The sequence below is a fragment of the Notolabrus celidotus genome, chromosome 6 (genome assembly GCF_009762535.1).
Source record: "Notolabrus celidotus isolate fNotCel1 chromosome 6, fNotCel1.pri, whole genome shotgun sequence".
NCBI lineage: Eukaryota > Metazoa > Chordata > Actinopteri > Labriformes > Labridae > Notolabrus > Notolabrus celidotus.
In genome coordinates this window covers 33,640,133-33,659,308 of record NC_048277.1, presented here as the reverse complement: position 1 = coordinate 33,659,308, position 19,176 = coordinate 33,640,133, and the positions used below count along the sequence as shown (strand labels likewise).

At 41.4% G+C, this 19,176-nt stretch overlaps 1 protein-coding gene across 1 annotated transcript in view; it reads right to left on the bottom strand.

Annotated features, from left to right (window-relative positions):
• The window catches only part of met (MET proto-oncogene, receptor tyrosine kinase), a 101,356-nt gene that overhangs the window by 27,459 nt on the left and 54,721 nt on the right, over positions 1-19,176 (bottom strand). Inside the window, exon 11 of the mRNA XM_034686630.1 lies at positions 3,219-3,428. Within this exon, the coding sequence (XP_034542521.1) occupies positions 3,219-3,428 (210 nt within the window). The remainder of the gene's footprint in view (positions 1-3,218; positions 3,429-19,176) is intronic.

Sequence of the window (19,176 nt, the reverse complement as noted above, 5' to 3'; positions counted from 1 at the left end):
GTCTGTTGTGTACATCTATAGGAACACTGAGATGCAAGATGGCAGCCTCTGTGGAAGGGGTCCCGCTCCTTAAGTAGATATAAAAGGCTTATTCTAAGTGATCAAAATCAGAACTATTGTTATATTCAAGTGGTTGTACCCTCATTTGAAAATACCTAGGAATATTAGATTCCATTTATACCAAGTCTGCTCTGCTAAATGTCTCTGAATACTTCACACTGAAGATTTAAATACAAAAAAGTAAGATATTGAGGCATCAATTTGGCTCAGTGGTTGAATCACATGCCTCATGTAAAGAGGATATAGTCCTCAAAGCAGGCAGCCTGCAGCTCTCTGCAGCATGCAACATGTAGTTTCCTCCACTAAAATTGCACTTTATTTGCAAATAAGTTGCACTTTTAAATTTTTGATTGTTTCTACATACTGTCTGTACATATGCCCCATGCTATTGAGTTGTGCTATTTATTTTGACGTGTGCTGCTGACCTCTTGGCCAGGTCGCCCTTGTAAATGAGGTCTTGATCTCAATGGGTCTCATCTGGTTGAATAAAGGTTAAATAAATAAATAAGAATATATACTGTCCTGTCCTCTCACTGAAGGCATAGAGGCCCTAAAACTAAATGTAAAAAAGGGAAAATGAATAATATTCTGTAAAACTATATAAAGGTAGCAAGGTCTGAATTAAAAATACAATAATATAGTAGAGCATACATGCATATATATCGTGCATAAAAGGTTGAACATTAGAAAAACTAGATATATGGACGTAGTCAGCTGCATAAAATGTAAAGTGGGAGATGCTGAGAGCTGGTGAGGATGGCAGGAGTGAGGTCAAACATGACTTGTTGCTCAAGGTCCTCTCTGGAGTTTGACATGTGTACTTTATGAAAATGATCGACCCCCTTATTTAAGTCTCAAACATTTATATTTACCTTTGCAGCTTTTTAACTTTTGATAGGTCAGTAAAGGGACACGGCTGAATGACTGACAAAACACTTTTCAAGTTCTGCAGCATGAACCCGTTTCTACAAACAAACCCACGGCTCATTGAACACAGCAGCCTTTGAGAAGTCTTGATGTGAAAGAGTGTAAAAAGTGAAGTAAATGAGGTGCAGCAGGTTATGAGGGCATGAGTCGCATGTTGGCAGAGTATATTAATTACTCATACTGGCTGAGAGGACTGGGCATGAGCTGAGTTTGCTGATGTGAGTAAGACAGAGCAGCTCACTCTAGTGGCATGACCTCTGGTTGGATGACAACAAACACCCCCTCTGAGCGCTGACTGGAAGCACACACAGCGAAAAAACCCCCAACGTGTGACAGAGTCAGCGAGTGAGTTCTGTTTGACGGGAAGCTGTGAAAAAGAACAACACAGTCTAATTTGTCCTTTTTGCTTTCACTTCTTTTCTCCAGTGTTTTCTCGTCTTATTCATAAACACACTTGTTCGAGTGCAGCAGAGGGCAATAAAGAGGGCGATCGCATTCCTTGCGTGACAGCTTGGGATTTTCCAATTTGACACAGAGTGGAGGCTCGCACCTGTTCCTGCGCTCTCTCTTTCTCTCTCACACGCTGCTGTCTACAAACACAGCTACACAAACCACTTATTCACCCACTCACAATTAAGACACACACAAAGACAACAACATCAATGGATACGTGTTATCCTCATGAGCATCTTCTTGCGCTGTAGGCGTGCGAGACTTGTACACACCTTTTGAGACGTTAATAAAAAGTCAGCACTCCAAATAAAGTTTTACAATCATAATTGGATGTTTAACGCTTCTCGGTCTCCTGTGAGGAGATCAGCAGCGATAAGAGCCTGGCCAAGAGCCAAAACCAACATCCATGCTCCTTCATGTTGCAGAGCTGTCACTCACAGCTAAATATCCCTTTATCTGTCTGTTATTTGCAGCCATGTTTGGGGGGTTGAATTATCAGATGCTGCTAAACTAGCAAAGCAATTGCCCTTTTGATAGAGGCCATCACAGGGCAGGGTTATCAGATGCGTTAAATAAGGCAGTGCAGTGCCTGGTACCATCCCCCCCTTGGGTCAAACTGGGGGCCTGTCTGGGATGAAGGGGGGATGAAGGTTGGGTTGGTGGTGGATTTAGCTCTGAGGCCAAGGTCACGTCTGGGAAAAAAAGAGAGAAAAGAGAAAAAAAAAGGAGCCAGGATCTCAACAGCTGCCTCCAACCATCGAGCCGCAGTCCGTAGAAAAGAAAAAAAAAGAAACAAGGAGAAATATGTATTTCATTGTGTTCCTAAAACAGGCTCTGGGGGATGTGGTGGCTTGTTTGAAAGGCAGCATTAATATGTCAAGAGCTTTGACCTCGGCAGCAGGAACAATGCGAGTGGACAAAGAGAATACATAGAGAGGTATAGCAATGGAGGAGGGACGGGGAGTGTAAACGATGGGAAACAGACTCCACTTCCTGTTTTTCTTTCTGTATTGTTTCCTTCCCAACTTGACCTGAACCATGGGCGGAAATGTACGTGTGAACGTGTGGACCGAGACGCAAAGTGCAGAATGAAGTTCAGCTCCTTTCAAGAGTAGATTCATCTCATTCAGGAAATCTCTTACCTAAAATTGACCTACATTTAATGTATTGCAATGTTTATATATCCTTAAAAGTCAAACACACTTGTAGATTTCTTGATTCAATGAACCAAACAGGAACAAAAATGAACTCTGATCCTCTTTATGTTGCAGTAGAGTCTTTCAGGGCTGTCCCCCTTCTTGAACCTTGACTTCTGGTGCTGTACAGTTGCTCGTCTTTGAAGCACTTCTTAAGCTTTTAAAATTTGCTGCAGCACATAAAAGCAGATTTTCATACCTAACAACCTTAAACTGGACAATAAAAGTCTCCATGGGAGTCCTGAGTTTCTTTCTGCACCACTTTTTTCAGATACTGGAGTTCTTTTCAGCAGGACAAGTCTTTAGACGACCAAGAAACACTTCCTCATATCAACATGGCTGCAAGTTTTCTGTACTGTCCGGCTTAAAGCTTGGAGAAAGTTGTACTGTGTTTTCTTATGCAACTCCTTAAAACAAACCATTATCAGACTGCTTTTGTAGATGCCTCAGCTTCCACCAGCGCATCATACCAGCACCCATTGAGGCAGCATTTTGGCTCCACATCTCACAATAGGAGGAGATGAAGGCATGCCGTCAGTATTATTGTACAGTGATTGGTTAAAAAGTTAACTGCAGTCTCACCTTGAGCTCCACAATGCTCTTGTTGTCCTTAGAGGTTAGCTTTGGGTCCTGGAAAAGGGGGTCCTCCACATAAATCAGGTCCCACTGCTCCGTGGAGTAGCCGTCAAGGACAAACGCCACCTTGGTGACCACAGGTGGCTGCAGACCGAGCTTGGCCAGAGAGGGCGTGGTGCACTGGATGGATGTCCGGTTCTCACCATACACACAGCTCTGCAGGAGTGTCAGGGACACGGAGAGGTGACAATGTAAGGGTTAGAAACACTGAGAAGCCAGACAGAGGTTAAGAAACTTAGCAATATTGAGCGCACTTAATATTTGATGAACAAGTTCCAACTTCCAATTTATCAATAAAACTTTGGTGTTTTCTGCCCTTATAAGGCTCTGTGTCTTGATGCATGATAAGAAGCAATGCAGGCTTTACGCTGTCCTGTTTATATGCACTCAACTTAAGGCTGCAGGAGCATCTGTACTTCCTACAGTTGTTACGAACAAAGAAAGAACAAACAAACATCTTGTCCTGCTCATTTTTAGATTTTGTCATATGTGCACACACATTTTCTTTAAGTGGGTCAAAGCCTTTCTTTTAGACTTCACAGAAACCTAAACCCTGATGTACAGATGGATCAGGGTATAGCTTGTTGGTACGAATCCAGATTTGGAAGGACGGTTCACATTTCCAAAATCTTGTTCGCTGGTTTAAATCATTACATAAAACTAACTTGCCTTTTCTGACTTTATTTGACCAGAAGTGTCGTGCACAGGGTCCTGTTTATTTTTATTTATTTGTATGTTTCTTTTACTCGTAATGGTTCATGCACTAACTGGATGATCCCTTTAAAGGTTCATGATTTTGCACTTGTCCTACTGATGCATTGTGAAGCACTTTGTAATGCAGATTTTGAAAAGTGCTCTATAAATAAAGATTATCATTATTACAAGAAGGTAAATAAAGCACCCAAATGTTGCCTTTTTCTGTTCTAGCAATGACCATCTTCCTACTCTTCTTGCTTTCTGATACTAACTGCTAAATCTAGCTATCAAGACAGCATGCTGAGTGTCACTTCCTTGTACACTACCAGTCAAACGTTAGGAAACACCTTCTCATTCAAGGGTTTGTATTTATTTTAATTATTGTAAACACTGTAGATTAATACCAAAGACATCAAAACTATGAAAGAACATATATGGAGTTATTTAATTAACAAAAAAGTGTTAAACAAAGCAGGATATGTTTTATATTTTAGATTCTGTAAAGTAGCCCCCTTTTTCCTTCATGACAGCTTTGCACACTCTTGGTATTCTCTCAGTCTGCTTCATGAAGTGGTCTCCTGGGATGGTTTCTAATTAACATGAGCCTTGTGAAGAGTTCATTTGTAGAATGACTTGCCTTCTTAATGTGTTTGAGACCATCAGTTGTGTTGTTCAGAGGTAGGGTTAGTACACAATGGATAGTCCTATTTGACTACTGTTGTAATCCAGATTATGGCAAAACCAGATTATTTCATAGTTTTGATGTCTTCAGTATTAATCTACAATGTTGAAAATAATTAAGATAAATAAAAACCATTGAATGAGAAGGTGTGTCCAAACTTTTGACTGGTAGTGTATATCAAATTGCTGTACATCCCCCATCTCACATCTTTCACTGCATGTTCCTCCAGATACTCTCGCCCATTAACATAAACTTTATACATGCATAATAAGATTTTACACACCAACCTCACAGCTCTGCCACTGAGCGCACAAATAGCTCTCTCAAGGCCTTAACTCTGCCACATGCACTGTATACACTACAGCCATGCAGTAATCCTCCGTTTGGCAGCTTCTTTTATACTCAACACATTATATGAGACACCGCCTGTTTTCAGCTGCTGCAGTGTTTACACACACACGGCCTCGGGGCACAACAGAGCTGAATCCCCATGCAGGATTTAGCCCGTGTAGGCCTCACAGGATTTGTCTTAGAATGTACCCCAAGTCCTTTTTACTGAGGTGTGGCAGAGTTACATAGGTATCAAACAGATTTAAAGTTGATGCCTGTGTTTGCTGTGAGAGGGGGGGTGTCCTCAAAAGGCGATGTGTATAGAGCTGGACTCCATGTTCTTCTTGTTTATTTGTTCATGTGCTAATTTTTTTCAGCTGTGCAGTTAATGTAGCGTGCAATGTGTAGGTGGCACAAAGCCACACACTCGCATGCAGGGGTTTGCAGAATAATGTATGTTGGAGTTCCTTAAGCTCTAACCAAACACACAGTAAGCTGCTGTGCTCAACACTCACATACAAGTTGGACAGCAGGAGTCACCTCTGTGATTTTATTCAAATGTCAAGTATTTATACAAACAAATAATTGGATTGCAAATAAAGTTGACTTTGGTGCCATTTGATTTCATCTTTACTGGCACATTACCAAACACCTTTAAAGTTGATCTACATGCTGTTTTCTCACCATGTTTTGACAGCACGTCTCAACATCAGGGTGGGTTCAAACTGTTGCCATAAATCAATACGAGAGATTAAAGTACAAAGTAATTAGGCTGGGTGGCACCAGCGAGGATTAGTCTTTAATCTTAAATTTGTTGCATCATAACCAAAACCAGCTAAAATGAAGAGATTAAATCTGAATAGTTTGGCTTTTAATCTCAAGCCAACTCACATTTGGTTTCACCAGACTCCAAGATCTGATCTAAAATGTGAGGCTCCATTAATTTCATTCTTTTTTTAAAATCTCTTTATTGGGGTTTTTTCTTTTTCCACATACAAATTGCAAAAGTCTGAGGCATTATTATCCATGCCTCAAACTAACATGCAGAATTTTTTTTTTATAAATGTAAGCCAAAGGATGTACAAAACACAACTAAAACAAAATAAAATATCAAAACAATGACATATAAATTAGATTTAAATAGAAATAATACAACAATACAACTTGGAGGATGTCAAGTGCCCTAGATTTTGCTAAGTTCATATTTTTTCATGGGGTTGTTTTTGTTCTAGTGGTCTATAAACGGCTGCCATATCGAGTAAAACATATTTATTTTTCCTCTCAGGGTGAATTTTATTTTCTCTAATTGCAAATGCTTCATTACATCATTCATTACAGCTAGATTTTTTTGTTCCATTAAAGGTGACATATCACGCTTTTTTCATCAATATATATTGGTCTAAGAGGTCCCCAAAACATGTCTTTAAAGTTTATGCTCAAAAAAACACTTTGAAATCAGATTTTGGCATGCCTGAAAAGCCCTCTTCTTCAGCCCTCCTCAGAACACTCTGTTTTCTCTCTGACCACGCCCCCTCAGGAAGTGGATGTGCCTCGGCTGTCCAGCACGTTGATCTAATGTTTACATGTTGGCTGAATATATACACGGCTGCTCAGAGATCACGTTACTTCAACCCTCTGAATCTGATCCAGAATCTGATCCTGACGGAGAGGCGCCTGTAGCAGGACCTTTCTGAACGATTGGTCATAGATTTAGTGTTTCTTGTTGTTTTATTTATCAGTATGTAGACGTGTGTCTTGGTACACAGCTACGAACATGTAGCTATGTGGCTATGCTAACTAGCGCTAGCACTTATCCATGACAAATAAAAATCATCCACTAGATCTTCAAATCTGCAGACGTGGGGAGTAAAACCGACCTCTACCAGAAAGGCAGCCGGACCCTTCTGAAGGATTGGTCACAGATTTAGTGTTTCTTGTTGTTTTATTTGTCAGTATGTAGACGTGTGTCTTGGTACACAGCTACAGCTACGACATGTAGCTATGTAGCTATGCCAACTAGCGCTAGCACTTATCCATGACAAATAAAAATCATCCACTAGATCTTCAAATCTGCAGACGTGGGGAGTAAAACCGACCTTTGTGTTTATTAAGACAGCCTACAACTAGCATGCCTCCCTCCTAAGCTCCTTGTTAGCACACATTTGTGCAGGTAATGAAAAACGGAGGAGGGGATTCAGTATTATTTTATACAGTCTATGGGCTGAACAAGCTCCGAGCTCTGACTCCGTGACAGACCGGATATTGTTGTTACGTAACAAAAACACGGAAGTCTGAAACGGCTCGTTTCACACACATTTACAGAAAGGTGGAGAAATCAAAACAGGGGCAGAATGGATTTTTTTCATTCTCGGGGGGTTTGTAGACATGCCAGGGACACATATTTCAGGTAGAGAACCATTAAAAAGTCCATTTTGCATGATATGTCACCTTTAATTTCATTCTTAATCTAATTTTGTGAGAACTTATCTTGGATTAATTCAAAGTTTATTGATAAAACTCCTCTGCACAGTATCGATAAAAGCTCCAAATTCAACGACAAAGTGTTCTGAAACTCTTACACAATGAGGTACACAGTGTAGCTGACGACTTGGCCGCAGTTATACAAACTGAGTGTGGGAGGAAATTTGACAGGGGTAGCTTTTTGGTAAGCGATCCAAATAAGGGTGTTACTGGGGATCAGGATCTGGGGCAACATTCCCATAAACAAGAAATCAATAGACCAGCTAACTGGGGAATGGAAAGAATGAGTGCGACAGCTGTTGTTGATACAACAGTTGATACAGTAATAGGAGCAGTTAAGAGGCAAATAGTGATTATAAAAATGATCTTTCAACCCTCTTCTGTCTGTCAATAAGCTCCCAGGCAGCAGCACTATACCCTCGATGCTCCATAAATGTGGTTAAACTGGGTTGATAATAAAAGGAAGCAGTTTTTTTACCATTCTGGAGGTTGCGGTTTGATTCATTATGTAAAGTAAATATAAATATAAAGCCGTTAAAGAGCGTCAATCGTGGCATGATCTTCCTCCGCACAGGTGCACCCAGAACAAACCCGACGAGTTTGGCATCGCGCTGAGAGATCAATGTTGATATTTGCTCTGTGGTGTGTGTTTGTCTTCTGGGCTACAAAGGTGCATGTGTCCTTAAGTCTGTATGCCATGAGGACAGAAGGTGGAAAACAATCAATGTGCCTCCTGTAACCTTTGAACACAACAAATTCACACTGTTGTTTTGTGAGTGGATGCTTACTTAGCATTTGTGGTCTCCTTGACAAAGCATGACACTTGCCTGATGATGCAGAAGGGGTCATCTGTTTTAACCTTTAAACTTTGTCTAACTGCTGTTTCTGAGTCTTATGCTAATGGTTGGTAGGTTGTGCGCACTTGTTGAAACACTGGTCATTTCAGTCTTTGTTTTGTGTGACCCTGATCGTCTCAGCACAACCAGTTCCACTGAACACAAAACACTTGTTCATCAAAGGCTGTATAAAACATGGATGTAGTCACCCATTGGTTTGTGAAGCCCAACAGTGGGGGGGTCACCATTTTGGAAATGCTGACTCAGCCCAATTTATGGACGACCTAGAAACAAAGAGGTGGATCTGAGGGAGACTTTTAGCCTCCTGGTTAAAAGGTACCATCAACCCAGCCATTTTTAAATCTCTTTTAAAAACACACTTTCATAGATGTGCTTTTACAGGAGAGGTCACCTGAGCATGTTTTAATCCAGATGTTTTTATTATTTTTCAGGCAGTATCACTCGCTGGTTTTTAGTCTTTTATATTTCTGTTCTTTTAATTGTTTTATTATTTCATCTTTGGTTGTTTTTAGTCTTCCAACCATGTTTTATATTTTTGCTGTCTTGATGTTTTTAAAAGTAAACTTAAGACTCACCTTTTTTATTTAGCTTTTAATTTGGAGTAATTTATTTTTAGCCCTGGACTGCATTATTATTATTTTAATTATTGCTTTAACATTTATTTAACTTATTTATTTATCTATTTATTTCTTGTATTCATCTGATCTTGTTAATGCTACCTTATTTTTAACATTTCTTTCCACTCGTACTTATTTTATTGATTTTACCGTGTTTATTTTATTTTATTTTATTTATAATAATGCCTTTTTAAATTTGACCATGTATGAAAGGTGCTATATAAATAAAGTTGAGTTGAGTTCAGTTAACCTTTTATGCTGTTTTTTTTTCTTAAACTTTTAGTCATTGTCTTCCTCACATTTCTCTTTTATCCAGTTTTAGTTTCTTTCCAATTTGTAAAGCACTTTGTAACCCTGTTTTGAAAAGTGCTACATAAATAAAGATTATTATTGTATCTCCAATTAAGCAAATCCATATAAAACTCTTGCCTTTATCTAGTCTTGACGGATGCTTTATATAAGAAATACCTTATACAATGTGTACAGATAAAGAAATTAGCTATTCATACCAAAAAAACCTAGTGGGAGTTTTTGACTTTTGCTGCCAGCCTCAAGTGGACACAAGAGGAACTCCAGTTTTTGCACCTCTCGGTGATTGCACTTTTCAGCAACAGTGCTTGTTGTTCTTTTATTGCGGTAGACCAAGCTTAAGTTTCAGGACTGTATTTCTAGGACCCTTGCTTTTCAAAACAACCAAGCAAATGGTTGACCCCACAAGACTGAACAAAAATATGACCTTCAATCCAGCTATTTGCAGTTTTCAAACTTAATTTTTGTAAATGCTACATTCTGTCCGAGATGTCTTTTGCAGTATCCAAACACTAGGTGGAGCTGCACAAAATACAGGTTGCCGGAAAAGTCTGGAAAGTTGCAGCTCAGTCTGAAGCAGGTAAAAAACGGGACTTGAACAAGACACAAGTTCAAGTACTCAAGAGACACTGAACTTCTCAGAACCATAAACGTCTGTTCCAACCAGACGTAAACAGCTGTTCTCTTGTGGGCGGTGACAACCTGAGAGATCTTTGAAGTTTTATTGGTTAGTTAAATGTCTGTGTGGTTAGCTTAATGGGCGGGAATTCAACGCAGGTGATGCACTGCTCTGTTTCAAGCCCCAAATGCCCAAGTTGTTAGCAGAGAGAGCAACTTGGTTTCAGTTTTGTGCCACGAGTAGAGACCAGTCATCCATTTTTATATGCAGTGAAAGGGCTGGACCAGTGGAGAACTACTGCACTGAGGATTATGGCCTATAAAGTTTGTTATGCTTCCAAAGAAGTAGGTTACAATCTGACTTCCATCGCATTGAATGTTATGGGACTCCCTGGAGAGCCTGTAGTAGCAGTAGCAGCTCAGAGTGTTGCTGAAACTTCCTCTCACACTTCCTAGTCTGACTCCCCGGTGAGCTGTAGCAGCCCAGATGGACAAACACATACTCAAAGTTGTGTGTGCATCTGCAGAACACACACATGCATGGCTATAGCATGAGCCCCTGTGTGTGAGGGCAGTGCTGGGTCACCCAACAAAAGCAATCCAATTAACCTCTGTCCTCCTACACACCAGTATGAAGCAGGAGAAAGGGACTTCAGGGCAACCAGCACCCCCCTAACAAACCGCCCTCCCAGGAGTGCAGGGAAAGGAAAAATATCCTGTGAATTAGTGGAAATCTCAGTCAGTTTCATTGTTCATTGGATGTCTCCTCTTATTTGAGGGAGAGGAGGTGAAGGGCCTGCAGTTTAGGAGCAGCTGTAAATACAATCACTCTGTGAGCGGGGCAGCGAGCGGGCCAGGGGGTTTACTACGGGGTGATGAGAGAACCAGCGATCCCAAAAACCTCCGCCGTCCCTGAAGTGTCATTAGTGTAACGGCCTGCGAAAAAGCAAAGTCATAACGTAGCTCCCACGTACAGAAGTGCTTGTCAAATCTAGAGTGATTTATGCCAGTGAGGTTGCTGCTGCTTCCTACCACGCTGTGAGGGGTTATTACTGCTTTAGATTTACTGTCTGGGTCTGTGTTTGCTAACTTTAGGTTTACTTTTCTGTCTTTCTTCTTCTGCATCAGATGCTTTTTGTAAGGGCCTCACAGCAGCAGCAGCGGTTTGAGTTGACAGCCAACAGTACGGCATTTTGGTTTTATTTGATGCACGATGCATCTGTGCTTGGCCATGGAGGATGTGTTCCTTCCTTTGCAAGACATTACTTTGAAACATAAATTGCATTTAGCTTCCTTCTAATTGCCAAACGTTAGACCTCTTTTCAAATCTTTAACCATCTTTGCAACTGACCACCAAATCTTTTTTGTGTAGTCTCGTACAACATGGCTTTGATTTAGAAGATGCAACTAGATTTGAGATGGAACATTACTTTACAGGTTCCAGGAGACCAGATAGCAGAATCAATAAGCTCAAAATGTCAAAGTATTTCGGCAAAACTGTGATAAAGTACTTCAAATTAACCAAAATACATCAGTTCATATAATGTCTTCTGAAAAGCTGAATAGGGGAAGCTTCTTCAGAATGTCCCAGAATTACATTCCTGGCTTGGTATAGGGTCACCTTGAGCAGGTAGCGTATAATGGGCCCTATCTAGCACGGGTTTAGACTTGAGTTTCAGCAAGTCTTGTAAAAGTTGGGCCATGAATTCTGTAGGTCTTGGACCCCCTGCCCCCTCAGGCAGTGCTTCCAAATCTTCACATGTTGTGCTCAGGGACTCTCCAGAAGCTGACCTCAGTGGTGTTAGTATGCAGGTTTGCTCGCTGGTTGTCGTGTTTGTTAGCCGAGTGCTTGAGAGGTCTAAAGAAGTCCCGCTTCATGCAGCTACTTTTTACTCCAACAATCTCAGGGTGGCCATCGTTTCATTCTTTATGGATTCTGATATTATGGACTTGAGTTTCGTAATGATTTCAGCCCTTATAACATTTATCATGACCATAATGCTGCGTAACATATCTTCATTGGCATTGTGCTACTCTTGGGACTTGGGCTCCAAGGGCTGGTGTTCTGGCCTACCGTGGACGGACTTGGCAGACTCACTTTTGGCCGAAAACGCAACATTGATAAGGTTATGGCGCCAAAAAAGTAGCGCCCAGTGAAACGCTCTTAACACATAACAGCTGTGATCAATTGACAGATAAAAGAAGTTAGTTAAAGTTTGAATTTGTCACATTCTTGAAAACATGTCCTACATCATCCAACTGATGTCCAACAACTGTGTAAGAATCCTATGTTTGAACCCTCTATCGCCACCCCAAGTGGTCTCTGTCCTTCCCAAGGATTTGGGATTTGAAAGGCTGAAGACCTGGTTGAAAACTCAGTAAGTGATTCTTCAAACCAGGTCAAAATCTGAAAATGCTGCAAGTAAGTGCTTGTATGATAACAATTACTTGTTTTCTATGAGAGCACCTTTTTACCATTAATACATCTACACACACCCTCAACAACCCTGAATAACCACACTCTTTGAAGCTGTGGACCGCTGACAGAGGGGAAAACTTTACTCATTCACCTTCATCAGCGTGCCTCCCTCAGATAACTCACAGCTGCAGGGGGTATGGGAAAAGAAAGGGGCATCGTGGGGCGTTCAGGTGTCAGCTGGATGAGAGGAGGAAGAGGAGTCTGACAGTCTGACATGAATCAAGTCGATTTTGTGAATGCAGGCAACAGGTGTCTGGATACGGTGCCGCCTCCATTTACCCCAAACTATCTGTGATGGTGCAGCCGGGCAGAGCGAGGACTCTGCTCCTCCTGCTTTATGAGTGACCTGTGAAAATGTACAGATGACTTTTTTGTTGTGTTTTTTTAAGTATGTGTAGCCCTCCTTCAGCTTTGTGACCATGCCAGCTTTTCACGACGGGCTGTAAAAAAAACTCTTTCATGTTGTGGGAAAGCTGAGATTGGCTGAGACCTGGCTTTACTCGAGATCTGAGGGGCAGATATCAAGTCAACACTGGGTGGTTTTTTTTTCTTGTTCATGCTCTGGTTCCAGCTGAGACCCTCAAACCTCGTCTTGTGTTTGCTTCTTACCAATCTGCTATGGTGTGAAGATCTTGTTCAATCTTAAGAACACATTTAACCACATCAACTTGAAGCCCATTTTTCTGCTGTGGCATCTTAACCAGTCGCACGGCTGACACATAGGTTTATAAATGCAGCTCCAGAGGCATGACAGGCTGGCTCACATTACTCAGAGTCGTTCCGCTGGCGATGGAAACCTCTGGGAAGTCCGTTTGTGAAAGATCCGTGCCTCTATTTTGAAGGGTTAAGACAATAAGACACTTATACTGTCCCTTCCCAGGCTCAGCTTTAACTCATCCCGTTTACTGGAAGGAATTTAACAGGCGACAGCTGGGGCCCTACAGGGCATGATCCCATGCTAAATCATTAGCCTTATTTTATACAGGCTGCTCACTTCATGCTCCGTCTCTCTCTTTCTCTCTCTTTAGGAAGCTTGACATTTGTTTTTGCAGGTCCTCTCTGGTCTGTTATTCCAGTTTAACATGAATAACAAACGATCAGAGCAAGGGTTCATTTCAACAAGTCACAGTACTGCCAGTCATCCTTCAGATCTTAGCAGAGGAAAGAGGTTTATAACAAAGGTTGTGAAAGCAAGACTCCCAGTTTGTGGACAGTCCCGGCATGGGTTTTACTTGAAAGTGCGTTGACCCCTGACTACCCTTGTGTAAACTCACCGTGCCGTAGCTTCAGGTAACACTTTAAGAAATTTTAACACTCTGCTCCTCTAAGATTACAGGTGAAATTACAGCCTGTAAACTTAGCTGTAACTTTCACGCACATTTCAGGCTAGCCCTCAAGTTGACACTGGATTTTTTCGTCATGAATCAATAATGGAAGATTTCGATTTTTACAATTTTGTGAAGCCTTTCCTAAAAACGTATTCGATCAAATATGTTACAAGTTTAGCAGGCGCCATTAGCTGCAAGTTCAGGGGTTGCATTCCTGCCCATTAAGCTTATCAAACAGATATTTAACTAACCAAAAAAAAACTAAGGCAGAAGTGCAAAGAAAATGCAATTACTCGAGTGTTCATTTTCAGCTGGTTCCAAGAGACAAAGAATCCTGGTAAGGTCCAATTTTAAAATGTCCACTTTTACACCCAAATTAAACACGTTTACAGCCTGCTTGTTCCCAAGAACTCACTTCTTTAACTGTATGGAGGGTTAATTGTTCTATAGCTCATTCATTTTAATTTTATTGGGGCTACTAATCATGCATACATAATTGTTACAATGTCACAAGTTTAGCAGGCGCCATGCACGGCAACTTAGGGTGTTAAAAAAGAAGCCAATGCAGAAGTGCAAAAAACTGCAGTTCCTTGAGTGTCCACTTGGAGCTGGTTCCAAAAGCCAAAGAATCCCTGTTGGGTCCCATGTTTTAATGTCCACTTTTACACCAAAATTAAACACGTTCACAGCCTGCTTGTTCCCAAGAACTCACTTCTTTAACTGTATGGAGAGTTCATTTTTGAACAGCTCATTAGCTTAAGGCTAATAATCTTGTGTACGCAATTGTTAAAATGTCACAAGTTTTGCAGCCGTCATGCACGACAATGTAGGGTGTTGTACTATATTAAACAATGAAGCCAATACAGAAGTGCAAAGAACTGCAGTTTCTTAAGTGTCCACTTGGAGCTGGTTCCAGAATCCAAACAATCCCTATTAGTTCCCATGTTAATAGGGGCGGCAATAGCGGCATAGGGACTTGGCTTGGGAACCAGAGGGTCGCTGGTTCTAGTCCCTGCATGGACGAAGTTTGACAAGTGGAACGGTGGCTGGAGAGGTGCTGGTTCACTTGCCTGGGCACTGCCGAGATACCCTTGAGCAAGGCATCAAACCCCCAACTGCTTGGGGTGTGCTGGTTGATGGCAGCATCCTCACTCTGACATCTCTCCCTAAGTGCATGTCCACTGCATGTTTGTGCATAAAATGTATGTATATACTGTGTTTGTAGCATGGCCAAAAAATAACACGAGTGGAAAAATTTAATTTACCCCATGGGATTAATAAAGTATGTTTCTTCCTTCCTTCCTTCCTTCCTTCCTTCCTTCCTTCCTTCCTTCCTTCCTTCCTTCCTTCCTTCCTTCCTTCCTTCCTTCCTTCCTTCCTTCCTTCCTTCCTTCCTTCCTTCCTTCCTTCCTTCCTTCCTTCCTTCCTTCCTTCCTTCCTTCCTTCCTTCCTTCCTTCCTTCCTTCCTTCCTTCTAATTGTCCACTTTTACACCGAATTTAAAAAAGTTACCAATAACTCAATTTTTCAATAACTCATCCATTTTCACTTTATTAGGGGTTAACACTTATGCCTATATAAGGGCATTGTTAATTGACTGACAGTTGGGTGCATTGCTTGTGCTTGAAGGATGTAGACCAGCCCCAACTCCACGTCTTCGCCTGTTTCTAGCTCTGCTGAACGTTAGGTAAAGTCAGCATTTCCAATATGGTGATCATCAGAAACCAATGTGTGACGTCACTGAGACTACATCCATATAGTCTGAGCACAGGATGGCGTCTCAGTCTGTTAACCTGTGTTACAAACCAATGAGCCAACACTTCTAAACTGCAGGTAACTACAGCAACACATCTTCAGCCTTATTCTGTGTAACCAGAGAAACAGACCTAAACATACTTAAAACATTACGCACTCAAAAGTCTCCTTGATAACAACAGCTAACAGAGAGAGCGCAGCAGTGTATGCAAATCAACATACTCTACTTACAAGCTGAAACGGTGATTGAACCTGTAATTTCTGGAACATAACTTGATTTCAAAGCCCTGTGGTGATGTCTGTTCATGCTGTTTGTGTGTAATGAAGCCTGAGCCCCCCGGAGACCAATCAACAACTGACCTGAACACAGGTCAATGACCAGGGAGAGGGAAACTGAAAGATGAGACACTGCAGGGAGTGTGTGTGCCAAGCTGTGTGTGTGTGTGAGAGAAAAACTGTTAAAGAAAGAGAGAGAGAAAGAGAGAGAGAGGGGGAAAATACAGATCAGAGATAAAGAGAGGAGATTTCATGGACAATAGTTCAGATAAGAGTCTTAATCCAAGAGGGTACGTGTTTAGTTGTATGTGTGTGTACGTGTGTGTGTGTGTGTGTGTGTGTGTGTGTGTGTTTGCCCAGCGCATTATCATCCCCTGACTGGACCTGCTGCAGCGTGTGCCTCAAGATGACAGATAACATCACTACAAAGCACTGCTTGTCCTCAAACCGCCTCCAAAAAGCAAACATCACACACACACACACACGGCGTAAAACACACCTTCTCTGTGAAAGAAGAAGGGCTGTTTGTTTGTTATGACTCATGGAGACATATATCACCTTGCTCTGAAGGAACACGCACTTTTAAGAAGCTAAGTTTAATCACCTAATAAGAAACCAGGTGTTGCAAATCCTCAAAGCAGCGTTAACAGCTTCAAACTGGTAAAAAGAAAGAGTTACAACTCTGGACGTCGCCGTACGATTCCTGGAGGTTAACTTATTTCTTACGTGCAGTTCAACTGATAGTAAAGCTGCTCCTTTCTTTCAAAGGAGGTGGTATCATTTTAGCAGCAACTGCAATGAAACCTAAGCTGTGAGACTGTTCTCCCAGTGTATTATACGAGTGGATCAGCAGGTCAGCTGGTTCACACAGAGGGAAACCATGGTGGGTAGTTTCTGAGGCCAGTTACGATTACCTCAAGCTTTGGCTGCAGCATGAAAACTTGAGTAGTTCTGGACAACAAAGCCAAAGATATAATGTTTTTCCCCCCCTGAATGTTGTGTCTGAAGCCTTCCCATGAAGATTTATATTCTGTTGTTAAAGATGAGTCAAAAAGCAGAGGAGGAGGGAGCACGGCAAACTCATTACTCTCTTATTACCTTATTAAGAAAAACATTCTTAAAGGCTAATATAGAGACTCTACAAAATGTGGATGTAGTCTCTGTGACGTCACCCATTGGTGTCGCCATATAGGGGATGCAACTAACTTCCAACAACTCAAGAAACAGGCAGAGAGGTGAAGTTGTTGCTGTAGCCTTGCTGCCTGGCTAACAGTCTGTACAATAAGTGGACGTAGTATCTGTGATGTCATCCATCTGTTTCTGAAACTCTGTTTTCGTCGGCGGGTGCCATATTGGAAATGCTGAACTCAATCTAACTTCATCCAAGCTAGAGTGAGGTAAAGAGGGGGCTTAAAGGCACAACATCTCATTTACTAAATAATGGGGAACAGTGACAAGTCGGACATTAACAGCTTTAAAGCATGAATAAAGTGAACTCACTGTAAAGGAGCCACCAAAAATGCAACAGTATCTTACTTGGAGAGAGGATATGGTGATTTAATTGCACTCACATTAAGTCAAAGTTACTCTACAGCAGCATCTAATGAAGCAAAAGTCAATCTGTGATCATTACTAACTTCTGTCGAGCTAGTGTGAGGGAAAGAGGCGGGACTTTAGCCTTTTCGCTAACAGCTACAGGGTGCTTGCTTGTCAATCAAGTTAGCCATGCCCTTATTTGGGCAACACTCTTAAGTTTGATATCTTCAAATATAATTAGTTATAAAAGAATCCACCCCCGTACAGTGTGTGCCGATAGAGAAATGAGCTACTCTGACCTAAACTGTTTTTTGAACCAGGCTGTAAACATGTTTATTTCTTCTGTAAAGATCGTCTTTTTTGAATGGGTGTGTATGTGGTTTCCAATGTTTCTCGATTAGCCTCTAGTGGACGCTCGATGAACTGCAGATGTTAGCACTTCCACATGGGCTTCATATTTGAAGATGGGAAGCTGCTGCTTTGCCTAAATATAATCCAAACAGATGAGTTATGTAAAAATTGTTACCAAAAAAGAAATAAGGTATAGCCATAATACCCCCCTTTTTTTTTACTAGGCTGTAGACATGTTCAATTCTGCTTTAAAATAGGTGTTTTAATCAAGTTGCAGCCTCATCTTGAGAAATTATGCAAATGCAGAAGTGCTTAAAACTGCAGTTCCTGGAGTGTCCGCTTGAGGCTGGCTCCAGAAGCCCCGAAAGCCACATACACACCCATTCAATAAAGCCCTGCTGCAGATGTGATGAGTCAGCAGCAGTGATGAAAATTTAAAAAGTGTTTAAAACAAAATCAAAGAATTAGTGTCTTTAACTTACAACATGGAGGACCTTTTGTTTCCTGTTGTAATTAAGCTACATCCAGTTTTTTTGGACACCTGGAGGAGCTCAATACAGCACACTGAATGCCTGTGAAGAATTTAAATCACCCTCTTGTTGGTCTGAGCAGTAAAAGCCGGTCAGTGAACTGCAGCGATGACGAACTGGTGCGTATCATTTTCCTCCCATAAGTAGAAAAACGTCTGACGGAGGTTTGGAGGGCCGGAGCATCCTAAAGACCTCACTCTGCTACCGTGTTTGAGTCAGAGGTGACAGCTGGTTCCTAAAGATCAGACACTGGATTTTTCATTTCCTTTCTTCTCATGTTTGTCTGATACTCAAGCTCTTTTCCATTGTCTTTTTTTTTTCTTCAGGGTGGGGGCGTTAGTATGTATAATGACAAAACCATGTATAGAACAGTCTGGTATTTGGATAAAACAAACACAGAGCCCACTGTCTGCTGGTCATGGATGATATTTCTACAGGTCTCTTTACCCAAAGATACAAGAAACTCTGCAGGAACTACAGGAAAAAAAAGATGCAGACACATTCACACCCGTGTAAAAGTCGATGAGTTGAATCATCAGAGGAGAAGACCTAGACTCAACTTTCATTTGGCTGTTAAGTTTGTGAGCCCTGAGTTTTACAAGGTAAGTCTCAAGATTTAAGTCTTTATCATCCTTTTCAACACGCAAACACCTTTCAAGGAAAAATTCAGCACCCCTTCAGCCCTTTCACCCTTCCTCAGGAGGCATTCAAGAACTGATAGTGAAGGAGAGTTTTGCAACCAGTGAGCTAAAGTTAGTTGCAGCTTGGCTAAGTCAAATTGAATAATTAAAAAGACTTTGACAGGACTTGAAACACAAAAAGTAGTCCCCTGGAAAAGTCTGAATGTCTGAGAGACAAGTAGGACTCATGCAAGACTCTTCCAAACTTATGTCTTACAGGTGAACCTGAAACCCATGTTGGCCCATAAAGACTAAAGCTTTGGGCCAGCCCTGGCTCCAGAAAAGGTTGCATTTCTTGGATATTTGCACAGGTGTGATGAGACAGACAGAATACGGCCTCTACAGTGTTTCTCCAGGGTTAATCCATTATGATGCAATCC